This window comes from Crinia signifera, chromosome 12 (genome assembly GCF_055691185.1).
Source record: "Crinia signifera chromosome 12, ASM5569118v1, whole genome shotgun sequence".
In the NCBI taxonomy this organism is placed as follows: domain Eukaryota; kingdom Metazoa; phylum Chordata; class Amphibia; order Anura; family Myobatrachidae; genus Crinia; species Crinia signifera.
The window spans coordinates 25217954-25235584 of record NC_139228.1 but is presented as its reverse complement, the minus strand read 5'-3'; the positions used below and the strand labels follow the sequence as shown (position 1 = coordinate 25235584).

General features: G+C 46.1%; 1 protein-coding gene across 1 annotated transcript in view; it reads left to right on the top strand.

Moving 5' to 3' along the window:
* The window catches only part of SPRED1 (sprouty related EVH1 domain containing 1), a 52718-nt gene that overhangs the window by 17354 nt on the left and 17733 nt on the right, over positions 1–17631 (top strand). The window contains exon 2 of the mRNA XM_083167140.1: positions 10609–10783. Within this exon, the coding sequence (XP_083023266.1) occupies positions 10609–10783 (175 nt within the window). The remainder of the gene's footprint in view (positions 1–10608; positions 10784–17631) is intronic.

Here is a 17631-nt window from a genome sequence, read left to right as displayed (position 1 = left end):
GATGGGGCAAGGCTTAATTATGCAGCTCTAGTAATTGAGTCCTGTTAGCCCCACCCTATTATTAAATATGCCGGAATATCTGCATATTACCAAAGGGGAAGAAGGGCCTTTATAATGTGTCCAGTCCAGGCCTTGTCCCATCGTCACCTGACTTCATCTCCTCTCCAGGCTTCTCCCAAAGAGTGAACATGAAGTATAGGCAAGTATGATACAGGCCCATGTCAACCATTGTCTATATACACTGGCAGCATGGTTGCACGGTGGTTAGCTTTGCTGCGCTCAACACATGCATAGACCCCCACGAGGGAGAATACAGTCAGTGGTATTGCCACTGTCGAGCAGTTGAACGGTTGGGATTTTGCCATCAGCATTGTGTCCACAGGGAACCCAACTGTCGACCACTCATAGGACACCCTCATGGATTGGGCCACCATTGGGGGGAGGGGAGCTGCCAGGACTCCAGTCCCAGGCTGAAAAGGGGACTTAGGACTGAAGTCTATACACAAAGTTTGGTCATAAACAAAGTTTACATTTCCTTTTAAAGCCGTGTAGAGATCTATTGCGGCCACCACTACCGGAGTTCTTACCAAGCATGTCCGGTTCTTGAGCAGGAAGGAGGGCCCTGCCTATTTTATCACAATTCTAATGGCAGTCCTGTATATTGGTATCATTTCTATCCAGATACACTGAGCACTGCCCATATATCCGGTCGGCTGCATGGAAGTGACTGGATAGAGTATCGATCCCTGCTCGTTCTACTTTATCTTTCACAAACATTATTTACTTTCTCTTCCTGCCGCTTGTCAGGGTGTTGATCCTGCGGTGCTGGCGTGAAGGGGGTGACATTGTTAGGGAAGGGTACAATATGTTAGGTGTGAGCTGGGATGTGTACGGTTAGTCCAGGGCATACTGCTCCGCTCACAGGCTGCTTCCTAACTTGGCAGGGCGTTTGCACATTTTATCTGCTTGATAAACTCCTGCAACAAAGGATGAATGATTAACCATTGGACAGAAGGAGAGGCCTGGACAGGAAATGACTGATAAGCGGTTCATTGAGAGCTGCTGCGGGTTAACTCTCTCACTGCCAGGATAACCACGCTTCTAGAGCGCAGCTTTTTTTGTCTCCGATAACAACATTCTTTATATAGCGCTCACTGATTCCACGGCGCTGTACAGAGAATATATAGGCATTCTGGAGGCTCTTGTTTTTAAACCGTGTCCATTTAATCCAGAATGCCCCTTAAAAATAAAAATATGTCTCAAAACGGGGAAAATAAAGGTATTTAAAGACACACTAACCACAACATCACTCACATCTGAACCTTGATAGTGAATGACCACTTCCGTCTTACCCAATGGTTCCTTGCAAACAGTGTTAAAAAGTAAAGTTCAATAGAGGACTACACCCTTACCCCCATCGCAGATCGTAGAATGACCTATATGTGCTATGTCCTTCTTGGCTGTCATATAGGGAGACCCCGTAATGAAGTTTGTGTGTGAGCAGAATGGCCAAGCCGGTAATTAATGACTGACAGGGCTAGGGGGGAAATCTTAATATTGCAGCGGGGGTGGCCATACACATGCAGATTTATCTTCAGATCTGGCTGGTTGGAACAAAAACATGGTTATGGATGAGAGCAAATGACAGTTGACCATTTATTTGGAAATGCTGGAAAACTGTCACTCATCCATAACCATGTTTTTGTACCAACCAGCCAGATCTGAAGATAAATCTTACTAGTGTATGGGCACCTTAACTGCCATTCCAAATGAACTCACTGGTGGTTGGTGAGTCTCCCCTATTTGAATTTAAACTGCGCTGCAGCCTCACCTATGGAGCCGCCATTACTCATGGTGACGGCAAGTGTGCATTCAGTTGCAGATGTCTGCACCCCCGCCACTTCCCGTCTCGCACGGCATCTCTGGGTACACATATCGTCTAATGTGAACCCAGTTTAACTGCCCAACAAAATGATACCAATAATCCTAGCTCCCCGAATACCATGGGAACATATGATGTGGGCTTTTTGGATCGGGCAGATGTAAGCTGGAAATGTACAAGTTCTGTGTAAGGTGAAGGGACGTTATGATAATTATCATTTACAGTATATGGGGCCACAAGGGTTCTTTGGTGCCTAACAACACATATACGCGTTATGTTTTTTGAATAAACAGTTTTACTGCAAAAATGGATCCTGCGTCTTATGTGATCAGATGCTGATATTGGACATTTGAAGGAAATATTATTATTGATTTATTTTATTATAAGTGTCATTTTTTATTGTACTATAATTTGCTGGATGGTATATATATATTTATATATAGTAAGAAAAACACATAAGGAGAGAGGGCCCTGCTCGTGAGAGCTTACATTTGTTCTCATCGTCTTTCATTCATAATGCACCATAATGTTCCATAGTGCTGTATACAGGAAGCGAGTTACATAAGTGTAGACTGATACAAACAAGTTCACAACTTCACATAAATACATAATTACAGTGTGCAATTAGCATAATTATATAGAGAGGACAAAGGCGAGAAGGATCCAGCTCGCATGAGCTCACAATCTACCAACTCCATATATTTCTGAATAATAACTTGCAGTAGCACTTTTCTGTTACGTGCTTATATTTGGTTTGATACATAGAGGACAAGTATATGAACTTGACTCGCGTCCCATCTATCATTACATTTTTGCACCTTCCCTTGAACATACCAGTTTTTGGCCAGTAATACTGCTTTCACATTGCAAAACCTGCTTAGACCCGGTATTTGAAACGGGTCGGAGCAAGTTGAACCCCTTTCACATTGCATGTTGTAAATGGTAAATTAGCGGTTGATTACTGGTTTTGTACATTTCACATTGAACCCGTTTCAGCCATAGAAAACCATTGCGATTGTGGGCAGCAGCATCATGCAGGGATCCAGCCTATCACCTTCAGTGGCGTAAGTTCTGCTGGCCAGAGGAAAGAAATACACTGTGCACCCCCGAACCCCCCCCCCCCCCAAATAAAAACAAATTCATATATGGTGGGCGCCGCTGGCTAAGCAGATGACCCAGTTCCTCCGGAACCCTCTGATCCTGGTGACTGCACTGAACGATCTTATTAACTATGTCATTCAGTGTTTACCTGCAGGTCGTTTATTTTCGTTGCACCGCCAATATCGCTACTTCTATCGGCGGTGCTGCTTTTCATACAGCGCGTACGGATCTTGAGAGTGCGCGCGAGATACCGCAATGTCATGTCCATGCTGTAACTGTAGCGCAGGCATGTCCAACCTGCGGCCCTCCAGCTGTTTTGAAACTACACATCCCAGCATGCCTTGCCATAGTTTTAGCATTATCTAATAGCAGAACTGTGGCAAGGCATGATGGGACTTGTAGTTTCACAACAGCTGGAGGGCCGCAGGTTGGACAAGCCTGCTGTAGCAGGAGGCTTCTGACAAACAGGCCAGGCCAGCAATGCGGTTGACCGTTTACTACAGCACAGAAGGATTGAAGACTCTGCGCCTTCAGCAGCGCCTGCATGACATTATGGAAGCAGCCGCACTTGGGAAATGTTGTTCATTCACAAAACCCGGGCCTGTGCCGTTTCCCATTTCCCTGAAATTGCTATTGTGAAAGAGTTCAGTAATGACTGTGTTGTCTCTCCTGAGGAATTGCCAAGCTAATATAGTAAGGCTGAGCTGCGGTGGAAGGTGATTAGAGGCTTGTTTCGGAAAGAAATCCTAGTGTTTGCTCATCCCGGATGTGTCTCCCATATGCTGCTCACCGCTCCGCGTTCATATCTGACATTTTTTGTACATGTTTAAGCTTTTCAGCAGCCCTGATTCATCAGGCTGTGTTGCTCACAAGTTCTGCTTTCCCCAACTCCCACTACATGAGTCCTCTCTATTCTCCACTATCCTGCTCCCCCCCCCCCCTTCGGAGCTCCACCACTCTTTTGCCATGAGAGACGTCCCTGGTGTTGATGGAAAGGCGGTGGTAGGCGGGCGCTGGTTATGAAGAAATAGGTTAACCATTTGCCTCAGGGTTTTGAAAACAGACTGAAGAAAGTAAAAGGGGGGAAAAAACTTCCTATTCGTTTTATGTAAAGGTAGAGCCACGTCCAACTTTGCTTAAAAAAAAGTCCTTGTTAACCCATTTGCTGCCATAAGTGATCAGTTATCGTCCGCAATAGCACACGATGTGGATAATTGATGCAGGCACTGTTTATGGTATATTACTCTGGTCCTGAAACTCGGTCCTCGGGACCCTAACGCTGGTCATGTTTTCCAGGTCACCTGTGGATTTTTAAAAATTGACAGCTGGTGACACACAGCGCACTTGCGGGTGACCTGGAAAACGTGACCTGTGTTTGGTGCTGGGTGCCGGATGACAGTCCGACAGTTGGGATTCCGATGTCAGTCAGTCAGTATACCGTTAAATAGCCCACAGTTGGGATCCCGACTTACAGGGCTATTCTCCACGACCTCCATAGAGGAAGAACAGAACCTGTGGCGAGCTCAGCAAGCCACCATGCCCGCAACGTGTGAGCCCGCAAGGGGCTTCTTTGCGCTCGCCCCGCTGTCAGTGTACCAGCAGTCATTATGCTGACCATCAGAAAGTATTAGGTGGACAGTGAAAAGGTCGACATGAGTTTTTCATGTTTTTTAAAGCTGATATGGGCCGCAGCGAGGCACTGTGCCCAAAGTATGAAAAGTGCAAGCGGTACACTACAAGACGGTGTCTGTCAACTATGTCAACATTCAGGACAAATAAAAATCTTTCAATACCCATGACGACATTTTGACTGTCGACTTAATGCTTGTGTCCACCTTCCAAACCTGTCGACCTTAGCCATGTCAACCTATTTTAGGTATCGACCTGAGCCCTGTCGACCTTCAGTGGTTGACCCAATGCATGTCGACCTTAATTAGGCTTGACCCAGTCACCCCTACCCTTGAGAACCACAGGTGTAGTAAATGCCAAATTTCATATGATTATCATAAGGGGAATGTAGAGAAGTGTGATGGGAAAGTGTGCCTCGTCCGGCCACTCCCCCTATACCAGACCCTACTGTTCCCAGGCACAGTTACCCGCTCACCGGCGGCCAGGTGGTTCTTGTAAAACAGTTTGTTAGAGAATATAAAAGTATATATTCCAAACACAAATGAATTGATACTGCCCGATATAATACAATGTGTCATTGTCAAAAAGTTCTGCTGAAACACAAGGATATTGGAATAAATGGCGGCTGTAAAGTAACATGGGGGCTTCTCCAGGAACATGGTATAAAGTGCAGTGGGTCCTATATGAACCAATGACGATTCTTAGCATTATAGTGTAATAATGAAAGCCTATGTCTGTCTGCACTTATTAATGAAGACCCTTGTGGTCTGGTTTGGAGCTGCACACAGTGACGGTCATTGCTGGCATCTGCGGAGCCTGTTTTACTACTTTATGTTAATGTGCTTATCCATGTTAACTAATGAAGGGGATTGTGCGTCTGCAACCAGAAACCAGTGTGTCCTATTCATTCTGCACCGGCTGCTGCAACGGTCAGTGTTGCCCCATGCTGGCCCAGTTAACTGTCTCTCCATCCCCACGTGCACCACTTGGAATCACACCGAGCTACACCCACCAGCCCGTGACACTCCCACAAGTCCCGGTGGTAACATGCGGTGCCTTTGGCATGCCCAGTTCCGATAACCGGTCAGCAGACACACAATGTCTGGGCCGAAACCAAAAGTTCCACATTGACAAAAGGTAGACCCTTACAAGCGTATTTTTCTACAGTAAACTGTGCCGTTACCCAGGATTCATACATACTACTAAAACTTAGTGGAAATATGCTCTGTGTCATCCTGTTAATAACAAAATGAATATAAACAAATCCTGCCCACTCCGCATCCAAACACATGCTACAGAGAGGTGTCAATGGCCCTTTAACGCTGTGTCTGACATGGTTATGTAACCGTTTCCATGCCCCAGGCTGCGAGTGAATGAGACAGGGATGCACAGAGCTTGCCATTCACCAGTCCTGAGAGAGCTCTTCGTGCAGTACTAATGAAGGTCTAGAGGCTGTGAAACACTGGCACCTCTCCGAATGATGATGTAACTCCGTGGATAGACACAAGACATAGGATATGAGACATCCCTGCTGCTGTGTATACCAAGCAGTGACTCCGGCGCGTTTCTGAAGGTGTCATGTAGATCTGTCAGTTTATTTTTAAATAATTATTTTCACAAAGTTCCTCTAGTAAAGAGAATGTTCGGTGTGTACACAAGAAGAGAACGTTTTTGTTTTTAAACGAAAAATGTAATATTTTTTACAATTTTTTTCTTCTTCTAATGCCTGCGTTGCTGTTGGCTCGTCATGATCCTCCTACTGGTCACCCCTGAACATAGTTGGTAATTTTATTTTACGTTTGTCAAGAATAAATACTTATCGTACTCCCCTGATCTGCCTATTTGTATTCATTATCCAGGTCATTCAGGTTGATTATCCCTTATCCAAAATGCTCGGAACCAGAAACATTTCGAATAACGGAATATTCCGTATTTCAGAATGTTTTTATATTTCAATGAGGTATCTTGAGGATGGGATCCATGTGTTAATACAGAGTGCCTTTTGTTGTATAATGTTGTATAAACACATCAAACACATGAAATATACACAAATAGATTTTATTTGTGCACGAAACAAGGTTTCAAAACATGATACAAAATGATACAATGTTTGTGTACTCACGCACTGAATTTTAATACTAAAGGTCTGTACACACTGGGCAATTTCGTCCAGTGTGTATGGACAATGATGGTGGGGAATATCACTAGGCTAAAAATCGTTCAGTGCATACATACTAAGCGATTTACGCCCTTCTGAGTGATTTTCCCGGGGGTGGGGGTGACTTTCCTCTGTTCTCCAGTCACTGCTAAATATTTAGTACATTTCTGATACATTTAAAATGTGTTTAGCACATATCTGTGCCCTGCCCACAACAAATACATTTATCATAGCTACTCATCAAGCCAGTGACCAATATAAGCACTAGATGGTCCCCATTGCCTGTATAAGTGTAGAGGCACTAGATGATAATGTTCTTTCTAGCACCCGCTATCTTTGAAAATCCATGCAGTTCCTCTTCCCTGTCTGGGGTGTCGCTGTCTGCTGTAGTGCTTCTAGCAAAGTGTGGTCTGTATATCAGCACTGATATGCAAACCAGACCTGTTCTACAAACACCACAGCAGACAGCGACACCCCAGGCAGGGAACAGGAACTGCATGGGTTTTCATAGATGGCGGGTGTTAGAGTGAACACTAGATGGACCTCATTGACTGTACTCTGTGTGGAAGCACTAGATGGACCTTATTGTGTGTACTCATCTGTGTAGAAGCATTAGATGGATCTCATTGACTGTACTCCTCTGTGTAGAAGCACTAGATGGACCTCATTGTCAGTACTCTGTGTAGAAGCACTATATAGATATTATTATCTGTACTCTTCTGTGTAGAAGCACTAGATGGACCTCATTGCCTGTACTCATGAGTGTAGACGCAATAGATGGACCTTATTGACTATACTCATCTGTGTAACAGCACTAGATGGACCTATTTGTCTGTATTCCTCTGGGTAGAAGCACTAGATGGACCTCATTGCCTGTACTCTGTGTAGAAGCACTAGATAGATATGATTGCCTGTGCTCCACTGTGTAGAAGCACTAGATGGACCTCATTGTCTGTACTCCTCTGTATAGAAGCACTAGATGGACCTCATTGTCTGTACTCCTCTGTGTAGAAGCACTAGATGGACCTTATTGTCTGTACTCCTCTGTGTAGAAGCACTAGATGGACCTCTTTGTCTGTACTCCTCTGTGTAGAAGCACTAGATGGACCCATTGCCTGAACTCATCTGTGTAGAAGCACTAGATGGACCCCATTGCCTGAACTCATCTGTGTAGAAGCACTAGATGGACCCCATTGCCTGAACTCATCTGCGTAGAAGCACTAGATGGACCTTATTGTCTGCATTCCTCTGTGTAGAAGCACTAGATGGACCTTATTGTCTGCATTCCTCTGTGTAGAAGCACTTTGTGGACCTCATTGCCTGAACTCATACTCCTGTGTGTAGAAGCACTAGATGGACCTCATTGTCTGTACTCTGTGTAGAAGCACAAGATGGACCTCATTGTCTGTAAAAGATCTGGTCAGAAGGTAGTTGCAGCAGCAATTAAGGACTGTTTGGGGTTGGTGTATATATGGGCAATGTCTCTACTCATATCATGTAGATTTGGGTACCTTCTCTGAAAAAGGTGTCCTTAATTGTGATTACTGAAGTCCTGCTGAGTATTTGGAATAGTTACGTCTTCCTGTGTTTATTTTATATCCATCATCTTCTGTTCTGGTAGCCCCCTGACACTGTATCATTCCTTGTGATTGTGGGGGGGCCTGATACGGCAATGACTGTATAGGCATATCCTTTACACCTACTACAGGGGAGAACGTGCGGTCAATGGTAACCAGTAGTTAGCCAGTTACACAGGCAGGGACATCACCAGATGTATATGGGCCAATTGACACACTTGTGTTTTATTCATCCCAATTTGCCAACAACCCTGCATCAGGCTGAGTAGCGTCTGTAAGCAGCATCCTCACAGATGCTAATCGATCGTTCATGTAAAATACATTACTGCCAGGAATATTCCTTGGGCCACGGAGAGCTCATGTCATGCGGCTGCTGAGGTCTTGTTCTGGGAAACCTCCTCCGTCACTACAGTGCAATATTACTTTGTCTTGGTGGAATGTTGCCTTGTTCTGTTAGAGCTTCGCTTTCTCTATCGTGACAGGTTATTATTCCTTACATGGACATAAGTCGTGCTGGCTCTGCATCTTTAAATACGTACATGTATGGGAGCCGTTCTACTGGGTGTAGATCTGACTCATAGGGGCCAAGTGCAGAAATCAGCTTTGTATGTAGCACTGTATAGTGGCAGCATCGGCAAGCTCTCGGGGTAGGACATAGGAATACTCATGTATTGGCATGTGAGCTTCATACGTGTGGCCAATGCAGCTTTCTGGAGTTAATCTTTTTAATATTGTCTGATTTTACAAATGACGTATTACATGTAGAGTAAAGGCATAGTTAGTGATTTTTGAAGAAGCTGCTTAGAACCCGTTCCCAATTGCAACTGCTCTGAAAATCACACGGACCTGGTGATCATCTGCAAAACTCCGCCAAGTCCAAAATAGGTGTGGGTCAAAGGGTGACTACTACCATTTGTCATTTTTGACAGGGCATGTCGACTTATTGACAGTCAACCAAGGCACTGTCAACCTTTTGATTGCATACCTTCCAAATTGCACAAAATGTTTTTTTTTCCCCCATATGCAAAATTACAGGGTAAGCAACACCTGCAGATGGGATACGGTCATGCATTGGGTTAACCACTGAGCTTCGACAGGGCTAAGGTTGACAGGGTCGGAAGGTTGACACAAGCATTAAGTCGACAATGGGAAGGTCGACATGAGTTTTCCACTTTTTTTTAAGCCGCCATGTGCCGACAGGCGGTATTTCATGCCCTACCATCGACTACGGTGCGGTGGGAGAATAAAATAGTGTGGCCGAAGCATGGCGAGCACAGCGGTACACTTAGACCTTGTCCAGGTCAACTATCGCGACAAAAGAAAGCTTTAAAAACTATTTTTTCACAATTATTTTTTTTAAAGTCGACGTGTCGACAGGCGGTATTTCATGCCCTACCATCCACTACAGTGTAGTAAAAGAATAAAATAGTGTTTTGAGTGTGCAGCATGCCTGAAGCATGGCAAGCGCAGTGCGACATGCAATGGGAGGTGCTACACTTAGACGGTGTCCATGTCGACTAAGTCGACATTCAGGGCAAAAAAAAAAAAACCTTGAAAAACTCATGTCTACCTTTTGACAGTCGACATTCCCATTATCGACCTAATGCTTGTGTCGACCTTCCGTCCCAGTCAACATTATCCAGGTCGCCCTATTTCAGGTGTCTACCTAAGCCCTGTCGGCCTTCAGTCATCGATGGAATGCATGTTGACCTCAACTGGATCGACTCAATGACCCCCTTACCCCTGCAGATATACTCGTAAAAACGAGAGAGAGGGGATTTATCACTTAAATACTGTAGGAAACATGAGATTTTCTGCAAATGTTTTGGTGCTTTGAGAATAGTAGAACAGTTAGAAGCATACGCCTATAATATCATACCCTCCAACATGGCCCATTCCATTAGGTACAAAATGCTCTGTTTCTGGACTTCCCTGTTAGTGGCAGTTACAGATGTGAGCCTGCAGCACAGTCCAATATTCAAAAAGGGGAGCCACACCTACTGCCACTCCAAACATCACTGTCCTGGACTCACTGGCAGTTGATGTGACCACCCCTCTTTGAATATTGGACTGTGCTGGAGTCAAACCTCTGTAACTGCCACTGGCAGGGAAGTCCAGGAACAGAGCATTTTGTACCTAATGGAATGGGTCATGTTGGAGGGTATGTAATATAATCCATAGAAGCAATTCTTTAGGTAGCACTTTTCTGCCGACTACTTCCAGCGCTGATAACTCATTGTGTATTTGTCTGTCTCTTGCAGTGACAGTTATGCACGCGTGCGAGCTGTGGTAATGACGCGGGATGACTCGAGTGGCGGGTGGCTGCCCCTTGCAGGAGGCGGACTCAGCTGTGTCACGGTGTACAAGACTCTCCACCCTGAGGATAATAGCAGCGCAGACTTTCTTGTCCATGGAGAACGGCTCAGAGATAAGACGGTGAGAGCGGCAGTGTAGGTTACTGCACCGTGGGCTGTGCCCATCGTGGCCTTCACTTCAAAACGCTTATGTTTATACCTAGTGGCGGCTCCAGGGTTGGGGCTGCAGCACAGTTTAGAATTCAAATAGGGGAACCGCACCAACTGCCATTCCAAACTTACTGGCAGGGGGTGTGGCTCCCCTATTTGAATTTTGACTGCTGCTGCAGCCCCACCCCTTTAGCAACCACTGTTTATACCCCTGTGCCTCTAATTGTCTCCCTGCCTTGCTACTGTATGTGTTGGTCACCTTGCTCTACTGGTTTCATCTCTTCTGTCCTAGTGCAATCCTCTGACGTCTGTCCTCATTGTCACCTATACTGTACTTGCACATTATTCCGTTATATTTGCCTTTTGCATCTCTCCTCTGGCTCCTGTGCCAGCCTATGGCTGCTGTCTGTGCTAGCACAGCTGTTTCCATAGTACATCTCATATGTACATCTGTTATGTTATCCTATGGGTAGGGAACGCACATACTTCTCTTGATTTATATCTGTTCATCATTTGTAATTCTGATTACTCTGTTTAGTAAATAGAACAGTTTGTGGTGTTGCAGAGTAAAAATGAATTTATTTTAGCATTCCTGTATCATATATGTAATCTGAAAATAACGAAAGGTGCTCAAACATATAGTAGTGGGATTTGTGCCCTTTGCACCAGATTTCAACGCATTGGACGATAAATCGTGTTAAAAGAGTAAAATTTTATGCATTTAACCTCCGATTCTCACCAGGTGCCTAATCGCTTGCGCATTGGAGCCGGAGGTCGCCGTAAAGATTCATCAGATCCCGCGGCCATGACTGATACATCATATGCGAAAGACGGAAGGTCTGCATATGACGTATGTAGGGTTACAGCCTCATCCCTTTAACTCCGGACACATATTACTTACACAGGTTCTGTGGCTGTTTAAAAAAAACAGGTGAAATGTAGTCTTGAAGTCAGCCAGCCACAGAACCTGTGTAATTAATGTGTCCATAATTAAAGGGATGAGGTGGTAACCCTAGATGTATGGTATATGGTCCTGCTCCCCCCCCCCCCCCCCCCCCCCCCCCCAGGTGTAGAGGGTGGTGTTTGTGTATGTGTGAAGAAATATCATTTAAAAACTTTGAGAACATTATTAAAGTGCCAACCAATCAGTTCCTGTCATTTTTCAACCACAGCCTTGTAACATGACAGTTAGGAGCTGATTGGTTGGGACATTATCCAGAGGCCTCACTCTGTTGCGTACAATACAGCTACTGCGAATCACAGAAAAGAAGGCAAGGCCTAGCATTAAGGCGGTGCAGCCTTGCAGGGAGCCCACAATTACACCACTCGACGATCGTGCCCATCATTTCCAGACATGCTGGGATGCCCGTGGAGGAACTGGCATATTGGGGTAACATCCTAGGAGGTCCAACCCTGACTCCATCTCCAAAAATCCTATTCATGTGGTCCTTGCTCGCCAAGCCTGTTGCCGAGTGCTTGTGTCCATGGTGACAGAGCGATGTTGCCGGCACAGGATAATAAGTCTGGAGAAGACAGGATAACTATAGGATCTGTCATAAATCAGCTCGCTCTTGGTGTGTCAGAGCCCGTGGGGTGTGATATCTGGGCACAGATCCACAAGGCTGTGTATGTCCGATATATTACGGGGCTGGAGAGACTTTTCTCTGCTCAGAATAATCATTACTCCTATTGTTATGAAGAAATGACTATTCTCTGTTGAGTTAACAACTAGTTATTAAATACTGAGCATCACCTGCAGCAAAACTCTGCAAGTTTAGCTGTAGTTTGAAGATGTTACTGTCCTATTCGGAGGCCCCAAGTAGCTTTGTTTATACATTCTGATTATATTGTGTATGCTTCTTTTATCCACAGCTGGAATTGATTGGATATTTCATTTAATACTTTAATAGGTTCCAGGAGTAACCAAGAACTTCTGGTTCATACACAGTACTTCTGCTTCATTTACCATATGTAGTATGGTTATGATCTTTGCAGATATACACTGGACATATAGATTATCAGCACAAACTGGCACGTATTTCACATCAGTAAAAGCACTGGTTAATGCACACAGCAGATATCAGTTACTACACCCCTGGAGTAGCCCCTACTCCTCCACATTCCCCAAACATAGGGCACAATTCCGATCTGCTCGCTAGCCTGAATATATTTGCTGCCTAGCGAGGAGGTAAAGGATGGCCAGTGTCATTAGCACACCTACAATGCGGGGCCAATGCAACCCCTTTGGTAAAATGCTCTCCGCCCCCCAAGCAGATCAGTGGCTCTTTCACCATCATCGCAAAGGCGCAGATCAGTAACCTTTATGTTGGGCGCAAACCATTGGTTCTGCAGAGATCGCTGAATCAGGCCCTTAGTCTGTAAAATAAAGTCAGTGAAGTGAGGTTCTCCTTGTAATGCGTGCACCATTGGCATCAAGGGTCGGTTGCTCATTTTGTCTAAATTGTGTTTTTCATAATGTAGGCTTCCAGATAATGCAGAGTGGGCCGGACATGAATAGGTAAATTAGAAGTACACCTAGGTATGTAGCGAGGAGAAATCTGATGAGGCCCTGCACATCACCAGTCCATCCTCTGTGTAACAGCCTACACGTCACATCACCAGTCCATCCTCTGTGCAACAGCCTACACGTCACATCACCAGTCCATCCTCTGTGCAACAGCCTACACGTCACATCATCAGTCCATCCTCTGTGTAACAGCCTACACGTCACATCACCAGTCCATCCACTGTGCAACAGCCTACACGTCACATCACCAGTCCATCCACTGTGCAACAGCCTACACGTCACATCACCAGTCCATCCACTGTGTAACAGCCTACACGTCACATCACCAGTCCATCCACTGTGCAACAGCCTACACGTCACATCACCAGTCCATCCTCTGTGCAACAGCCTACACGTCACATCACCAGTCCATCCTCTGTGCAACAGCCTACATGTCACATCACCAGTCCATCCTCTGTGCAACAGACTACACGTCACATCACCAGTCCATCCTCTGTGTAACAGCCTACACGTCACATCACCAGTCCATCCTCTGTGCAACAGCCTACACGTCACATCACCAGTCCATCCACTGTGGAACAGCCTACACGTCACATCACCAGTCCATCCTTTGTGCAACAGCCTACACGTCACATCACCAGTCCATCCTCTGTGCAACAGCCTACACGTCACATCACCAGTCCATCCTCTGTGCAACAGCCTACACGTCACATCACCAGTCCATCCTCTGTGCAACAGCCTACACGTCACATCACCAGTCCATCCTCTGTGCAACAGCCTACACTTCACATCACCAGTCCATCCTCTGTGCAACAGCCTACACGTCACATCACCAGTCCATTCTCTGTGCAACAGCCTACACGTCACATCACTAGTCCATCCTCTGTGCAACAGCCCACACGTCACATCACCAGTCCATCCTCTGTGCAACAGCCTACACGTCACATCGCCAGTTCATCCTCTGTGTAACAGCCTACACGTCACATCACCAGTCCATCCTCTGTGCAGCAGCCTACACGTCACACCGTCAATCCATCCTCTGTGCAACAGCCTACACGTCACGTCGTCGGTCCATCCTCTGTGCAACAGCCTACGCGTCACATCACTAGTCAATCCTCTGTGTAACAGCCTACAAGTCACATCACCAGTTTATCCTCTGTGCAACAGCCTACACGTCACATCATCAGTCCATCCACTGTGCAACAGCCTACACGTCACATCATCAGTCCATCTCTGCTGCGGTGCTTCTAGCACAGTCTGGTCTTCATATCGGTGCTAAAATACAGACCGCACTATGCTAGAAGTATCACAGCAGAGCGCGACACCCCAGACAGGGAAGAGAACCTGCACATGTTTTGAAAAATGGAGCTAGAATGATCCACAGAGGATGACCTCTAGAGCGACCACACCTGGCAGGTCATTCATTTCCCTTACACACTTTATTTTATTTATTTATTACCAGTTTCTTTTATAGCGCACACATATTCCGCAGCGCTTTGCAGATAATATTTGAACATTCACATCAGTCCCTGCCCCAGTGGAGTTTACAATCTATATTCCCTACCACATGTACACGCACTCACAGACATTATAAGGTTAATTTTGTTGGGAGCCAATTAACCTACAGTACCAGTATATTTTTGGATTGTGGGAGGAAACAGAGTACCCGGAGGAAACCCACGCAAGCACAGAGATAATATACAAACTCCACACAGTTAAGGCCATGGAGGGAATGGAACCCATGACCTCAGCGCTGTGAGGCAGTAATGCTAACCATTACACCATCCGTACTGTATAACACATTCACATCTCTCAGTCTGCGCGTCACCTCTCGCTACAAACTGCTTGGTGCCGGGCAGATACTTGGAAGCTGATTGGATAAGCCAAATTATTAATGTATCCTACTGCTTGGAGGAGATCCACTAGAATGAGAGCAGGATAAATATGTATGACAGAGAGTTATGATGGAAGACTAGCGTTCAGTGACGCTGGGGGCCCGTAGAGAGCGAGGAATATTCATCTATTTCCTGACTGTGTTTGGCTGGCTGGCAGCACAGAAGTGTTAGCAGAGGAATGTGACCTCCGCAGGCAGCAGGGGTATTGATTTTTTTTTTTTTTTTTTAAGAGCAGAGTAAAGAGGTTTCCTCCTGGGAGCAGCCTCAGCAACAACTAAGCAGGAGGCCAGTGAGTGTCAGGTCAGAGCTGATGTTGCTTCCACACATCCTGCATTATTACTGTCACCTTCCCTCTCCGGGCTCCAGCCAGTCTGCAGGAAGTCACAGCAATTCCCCATCTGATCTCTTGATCACCCAGGAATATATATCCACATTGCATCCTGCTGATGTCGTCAGGACTTTTTAGACTAGACGTGCATTCCTTGCTAGTGGGAACGCTCTGTGTGCCTGCTGCCACCACCCTGTTGTGTTACTGTATAATTCAGTATTCCACGCTCTATATTTAGATGGGCTTTGCGCATACATCCGGGATGAATGCAGAGTGCGTGTGACACAGGCTGTTTATTTCCTGGCCCTTTTTGAACATTTTTTTTAAACGTTAAGTGGATGTGTCCGCTACACACGTGTTTCGCCTCATGTTCACCTTTTATATATTTTATTTTATCCTTGAGTAGATCCGTAGTTGTAATGTAGGTGGACAGCGCTGATGCTACTGGCAATTTAGGAGTCATGTTAGGATCGGGATGCGGTCATTTGGTCTACAGCATGATGGTCTACAGTCATTAGGTCGACATGGGAAAAGGTTCGACATGTGCCGACAGGCGGTATTTCATGCCCTACCATCCACTAGGGCGTGGTGGGAGAATAGAATAGTGTGCCCGAAGCATTGCAAGTGTAGCGAGGGGATGCCGTGCGCTTTAAACTGTGTCCATGTCGACTGTGTTGACATTTGGGTCAAAAAAACAGAAAAACTCCATGTCGACCTTTTGACTGTCGACCTAGACACTGTCAAACTAATAACCTGTCGGACTGATGACCATTTGACCTAGAACCAAGTTGACCTTTTCCCATGTCAACCTAATGGTGTCGACCTAATGACTGTCGACCATCATGCTGTAGACCAGGGGTGTCAAACTGAAATTCATCGGGGGCCGCATCAGCAGTTTGGTCACCCTCAAAGGGCCGGTCCCCCAAAAAGTACAAATGACAGAAAACTTGTACAAGGTGTACTTTAAAGCAGTATGAAACAGGACATGCATATAACAATAATGCGATAACAAAAATGGTGGGCCATCAAACACAGAGCTATGCTGCAGAAATTGAATTCCACATCCAGTACTAATTATATTGAGGTGCAGGGTTCAGTGGTAGACAGGGACAGAAGGTACAGAGCTGCCTTAGGGATGCTAGAGGAGGTGACACCATTTTGGGAAAGACATTTTAATGTGGGCTAGCAAGATAGACACGCAGTGACTAGAGGAGAGCATGGCCTGGTGTGTAAATGTCACCCTCAGTGACAGAGATCCCCACGTACAGCGACCAGCCCCAGCTATACACTACTAACCTATTTCAGTCAGCCGCCTCGCACACACGGTTACCGCTACTACCAGCAGTCCAGCATGGATCGCCAGCTGCGTGACGTCCCAGTCCCAGCAACCAACCCCGCAGCTCCGGCGAGCGAGTGCGCGCGGGGTGGGGGGGTGGGTGAGAGGAGGTGGCCTAGGCAGGAGCTGGGACACACTGCCCCTGCGTGCTATCTCCTCGCGCGGGCCACATGACGAGGTCTGGCGGGCCGGATTTGGCCCGCGGGCCTTGTGTTTGACACCCGTGCTGTAGACCAAATGATCAAAACCCTTAGGACCTAACCTATACAGAGTGGCTTTGCTCTGATTGGTCAGGGTTGAAGTACTGTAGGCCCTTCTGATTGGTTAGTGGCAGCTACACACCACATAGGAACAAGTGTGAGAGCCAATGTATCCGTTATGACCTATTATTACTATTATTATTAATAGGTTGTTCTTTTAACACATTCATGTCTGGAGGTAGTCTGCTCGTAAGGAAAAGGTTGACACAAGCATTAGGTTGACAAAGGGAAGGTCAACAGTCAAAAGGTCGACATGAGTGTTTCACAGATGTGCTGACAGGCGATATTTCATACTCTACCATCCACTAGGGCAGCGGTGGGGAACCTCCGGCCCGTGGGCCGTATACGGCCCCCGGTGCCGGTTTTTGTGGCCCACTCGCTCGACGGCAGCACAGCGAGTCTCATGCAGGGATAATCTCGTGAGAGCTACCGACCTCTCGTGGGAAATTCCCCTGTATGAGACCCCCTGCACA